Genomic DNA, 4,713 nt, shown 5'->3' with positions numbered 1-4,713 from the left:
AAATCCTGGACAAATTAAATATCCGAGAAAATTTTGTGAAAACTCTTATTAAACATGAATAAATACGAATCTCAAATTCAATTTCCTGGTATTCTAAAAAAATAACTCCTATCAAACGCCCCTATATTATTTTCAAACATTTCTTCCACATTTTGGTTACGTCTCCCAATGCAGCAATTCCTGTTCCTATGTGAATTGTTCTATACGAGATCATCAATTTTATGTCAATTGTTCTACACAATACTCAGCCTATGTTGTACACTCATTTATTTTATTTTATTTTATTTTCACTAAATGTTATTTATTCTTTAATTTAAGTCCCAATAACTTGCGAACATGTGTTTGATTTTTTTTAATTTCTCTTCTTCTTCTTATAAATAGAAATTATATCAAACAATTTTTTATAAAAGTTCTTATATTAAAAGGAGTTATTTTATAATGAAGAAAAAAAATTAAAAGTTAAAATCTCCTAAAAGGAACTTTTTTTAAATTATATCAAATTATTTTTAATTTGAACTTTTAAATAACTTTTGAGATAAGATTATTATATAATCAACAAACAACTTTTAACTTTAACTTAACAATAATTTTTAATTAAAAAAAAGGGTCAAACTAACTGAATAATTTGTTCTATCAATTGTTTTGTATATAAGAATCCATGAAAATTCCAAGCAAACAAAGCTTGACCCACATCATTTATACTGTCTACCTTACCCCACTCACGTTTTTTTTTCTAATAATTTTTTTAATTTAAATTTGAGTTAGGTCTAGGATAAGCTCACTAATGTATTTATATATATTGTATCTCTTGTATCAATTCAATACACATAAATTTATTTCAATATTCATTCCATCACTTGTTATTAAATAGGATCATTGTATTTCGAAATAATATCAATTTTGAATTTTTTTTTTCCTTTATGCTTATTATGCATATCGGTCAGTCAGTCTCCACTTAGAGTCAGAGTTTGATTGGAAAAATAAAAGGGCACTGATATTTGGCAAAAGGACTCAGGAAGCTCCTATATCACAGTATGACAGTCCTTAGATGTTGTCCCTGAGTAGAATGATTTTTTCTGTTCCTTTTTGCTTAACTGAGTTTTTCTTTGTCATTCCTTTTCTGTTGGGAATCTCAGTGGAAGGAAGGTCTATGTAAAAGTTCTGTTTTTATATTTTTTTTATAAGGATATTGTGACAACCAAGTTGTGTTACTACCAAGTTACTATCAATCAATCTTATTGTTAGATCGGTTATATTGATCTAACGGTTATATTTATTTCCATCTTTGTATGGTTATGATTTGTCAAATTTAATACTTTATATTTATTTTCACCTTTGTATGGTTATGATTTTCCATATTTAATGTTTTCACTTTAAATATGGGAAATAAATATAACCGTTGGATCAACATAATCGATTTACGGTGAGATTGATTGGTAGTCACTTGTAGTAACACAACTTGGTTGTCACAATATCCCTCCCTTCTTTTATTTAAATTTGTTGATTATATATCATATGAGTTAACCCTAACCCTAACCTAAATCGGTGTTGAGATGAAAAAACGGGGGGAAGGAGCGATGGAGAGTAAGCTCCATGGGGATTTGATAGAAGAAATTATGTTGAGATTACCTGTGAAATCCCTTGTTCGATTCAAGTGTGTGTGTAAGTCATGGCTTTCTCTAATTTCTAATCCTCATTTTGCAAAATCGCATTTTGAACTATCTGCCACACCCTCAAATAGAGTACTCTGCGTAGCATCTTCTGGTAGCGAAGCTCTATCCATTGATGTTGACGCATCGCTTCATGATGATTCTGCTCTTGTGAGCCTTGTTTCCCCGCGTCCACAGCCTGGTGAACCTGTTGCGATTTTTGGTTCGTGTAGAGGTTTCTTACTTTTAGGAAGAGACGAAAACCCTAATCTCTATCTGTGGAATCCATCAACTGGTTTCCACAAACAACTATCGTGCCCTGAGATTGTAAGAAAGAAATATATTTATCCGCAGCCATACCTTATTGGTTTTGGATATGACCCTTCCACTGATGACTACTTGGTAGTTGTGTTATGCCAGGACGATTCGGTGTTTTTCTCTTTCAGAACCAATTCATGGAAAAAATTCAATACTCCCTTTCAGCATCGCCTCTATCAATATCGAGTGATCTATACTCGATCTGGATTGTTCTTTAATGGTGCTATTCATTGGTTGGCTCACTCTCCTATTAAAATTAAACATGTATTGGTTAATGTAATTATTGTCTTTGATTTGATAGAGAAGAATTTATCCCAGATATCTTTGCCAAGATCTTATTTCTCTGATCGTGTATTTCGTCATCGTTTGTGTATAATGGGAGGGTGTCTTACTCTATGTTGCTGGGACGTTGATTCAACTTACGTGTGGATGATGAAAGAATATAAAGTGGAGTCATCTTGGACTTTGTTTGTGATTCATAATAGGAAAATTTCACCTCTATGCTTTGCCAAAGGTGGTGAACTTGTTGCATTCAGTTGTCATTCTGAATTGAAATTTCACGATAAGGGAAAGTTTCTAGAACTGATGAAATTTAATGATGAGGGAAATTCTCTGGAACTGATGAAATTTAAAGACAAGGGAAATTTTCTAGAAAATGGCAAGTATTCTTATGATATTTATCCGTGCATGGCAGCTATGCATACAGAGAGTCTGCTGTCACTCCCGAGTGACTGTGGTGTAAGCATGAAAACACCACCAACAGAGACAAACCAGAAGAATTGCGGTATGTAATGTTCTCTAATTCTTTTGACCATTTAATTCCTATTTATTGAGAATTGTGAAGTTATGAGAAATGATGAGTTTTGGTGGGAATTTACCAATGTTGTGGAAAATAAATCACCTGGTGCCTTTTGCTGTAATTTATTGTATTTAGGTGCCTTTTATTTTCTATAATTTAATTTTAATGTGATACCTCTAACTTTGACTTGAACTTATGGAGATATATGATGATATTAATCAGGTGACATATAATATTGTTGATTTTAATAATCTGAAAGGCTTGAAACCATTGATGATGTGATTTGAATGATTTTTCTTGTCCTTTTTTTGTAACTTGTTCATCTCTCTATTCGTCTTTCAACTGTTGATTGTACAACTTATTATCTTAAAAACTGGTGATTATCAGTCTTGTGTCTCTTGTTGCTTGGCTGTTGGTGAAGAATTAAAATACAATCTGAGTTTCTGGAATTGGAATTGTTGCTCTTTCAAATCCTTTGCATTGTACATTTTTTAATTTAGCCAATGTAGAATGTAATATTGCAAAATAGTTGTAAACTTTTTCTATTTCTTCTACATGACTCTTCAAGTTAAAATTGTCAAACTCGAGATCCTACATACCTTATTATGCCTTATATTTTTTGTATGTGAATATATATATATATATATATATATATATATATATATATATATATATATATATATATATATATAGTCTCGATCTTGAATATAGTTTTATGTAATAGTTAGGATCTCACATTTCATGTTGCGATCATTTTACATTTCTGCATAGCTTGTCTGATTCTAGGCAGGATTTATCAGTTTGATGACTACTTAAGTAATTTATGTATAATAACATCTTTGTATGGAATTCATTAGCTGTTGTCTATTTTCTACAAACTAATATGATGCATGCTCTATTGTTATGTGGAACATCCTGTGTCTTAACATTTCTTTTTTTTTATGCAGAAGCTGGGGAGATAGTTCAATCATGAACGAGAACGGTTAGGATTTAGGAATGAATCTTCTGCAATGGATTTTTAAGTATTTAGAACTGTAGATTTATATTGTCTATGCATACATTCTCATGAAGTCAAGGTACATTTTGATTAACTCGCAAGTTGCATACAGTTCAAGTGTTTAAGTTACTTTATTCTATTTTTTGGCCTTTGGATCATTGATAAATTAATGCTCTATCATGAATTTGTTCGGTTGGTTTATGTTCCTAATTGTTCTACCTATGCTGCTCTAGCCTTTTTCCGGGCTCATTGTCTTTTGCTTAGAACATGCTTAATGGACCTTTTTCTTTTCTTTTTTCTGTTTGAATGAAAATTTATGCATGTTCATTCTATTATTGATAGGACTCGGTTTGGTTTTACGAGAGAAAAGTAAAATATTTTTTTTAATAATGTGAAGAAGGAAATTCTTAAAAAGTTAATTTTAATTTAATGACCAAAGCTGCACTTTCAACTTTTATAATTGTTGTCATATTGTTATCTACATTATTTTAGAATTTAGCATAAAAGCATTTGGTGGTGTTTGGTTGGGAGCTTTTCAGCGGATATCTATGTTTCTCAAGTATGACTTTTAGAAACACCATGTTTGTTTCAACGTATTTTCACCAAAAACCCATCTATCCAATTTGTATGGATTTATGAGAAACATAGATATCCGCACTGTTTAGAAACCCAATTTGAAGGTGGGATTTTTCAGAAAACCGGTTATCTGGCTTTTAATGCACTGTTGATTTCATAAAGTTACCTAATTTTTCCAGTAAAGTTTTTCCCCACCAAACAACTTTTTTTTACATTTTTCTACCTATCTCACTTTATCTATCTTTCCAATCATTTCTCTATCTATTATACTATTCCAAAAAAATTTCCTCAACCAAACGTCCCCTTATTGTTATTCTAATTTGCGAGCTACTTAAGCTGTTAAATTCAATTTTTATGCAGGTGTTTTGAGTATT

The 4,713-nt window shown here is 31.1% G+C and overlaps 1 protein-coding gene across 1 annotated transcript; it reads left to right on the top strand.

Moving 5' to 3' along the window:
• The first annotated feature begins 1,602 nt into the window (after nt 1–1,602).
• Nucleotides 1,603–3,942, top strand: LOC133290236 (F-box/kelch-repeat protein At3g23880-like). Its single transcript, XM_061488305.1, has 2 exons — nt 1,603–2,751; nt 3,714–3,942. The coding sequence occupies exons 1-2, from the start codon at nt 1,617–1,619 to the stop codon at nt 3,737–3,739; spliced, it is 1,161 nt and encodes a 386-aa protein (XP_061344289.1). The 5' UTR covers nt 1,603–1,616; the 3' UTR covers nt 3,740–3,942.
• The last annotated feature ends 771 nt before the right edge of the window (nt 3,943–4,713 follow it).

The sequence above is a fragment of the Gastrolobium bilobum genome, unplaced genomic scaffold (genome assembly GCF_033153095.1).
Source record: "Gastrolobium bilobum isolate Gb01-03AN ecotype WA unplaced genomic scaffold, APGP_CSIRO_Gbil_v1 utg17055, whole genome shotgun sequence".
In the NCBI taxonomy this organism is placed as follows: Eukaryota; Viridiplantae; Streptophyta; class Magnoliopsida; order Fabales; family Fabaceae; genus Gastrolobium; species Gastrolobium bilobum.
Note: the sequence above shows the minus strand (reverse complement) of the source record. Positions and strands in the feature narration are given on the sequence as shown.

Bases quoted from the DNA above. Each gene is read 5' to 3' on its own strand.
- LOC133290236 (XM_061488305.1), top strand. From the start codon at position 1,617: ATGTTGAGATTACCTGTGAAATCCCTTGTTCGATTCAAGTGTGTGTGT. The intron at 2,752-3,713 runs GTATGTAATGTT...TTTTTTATGCAG, and splicing joins GACAAACCAGAAGAATTGCG to AAGCTGGGGAGATAGTTCAA.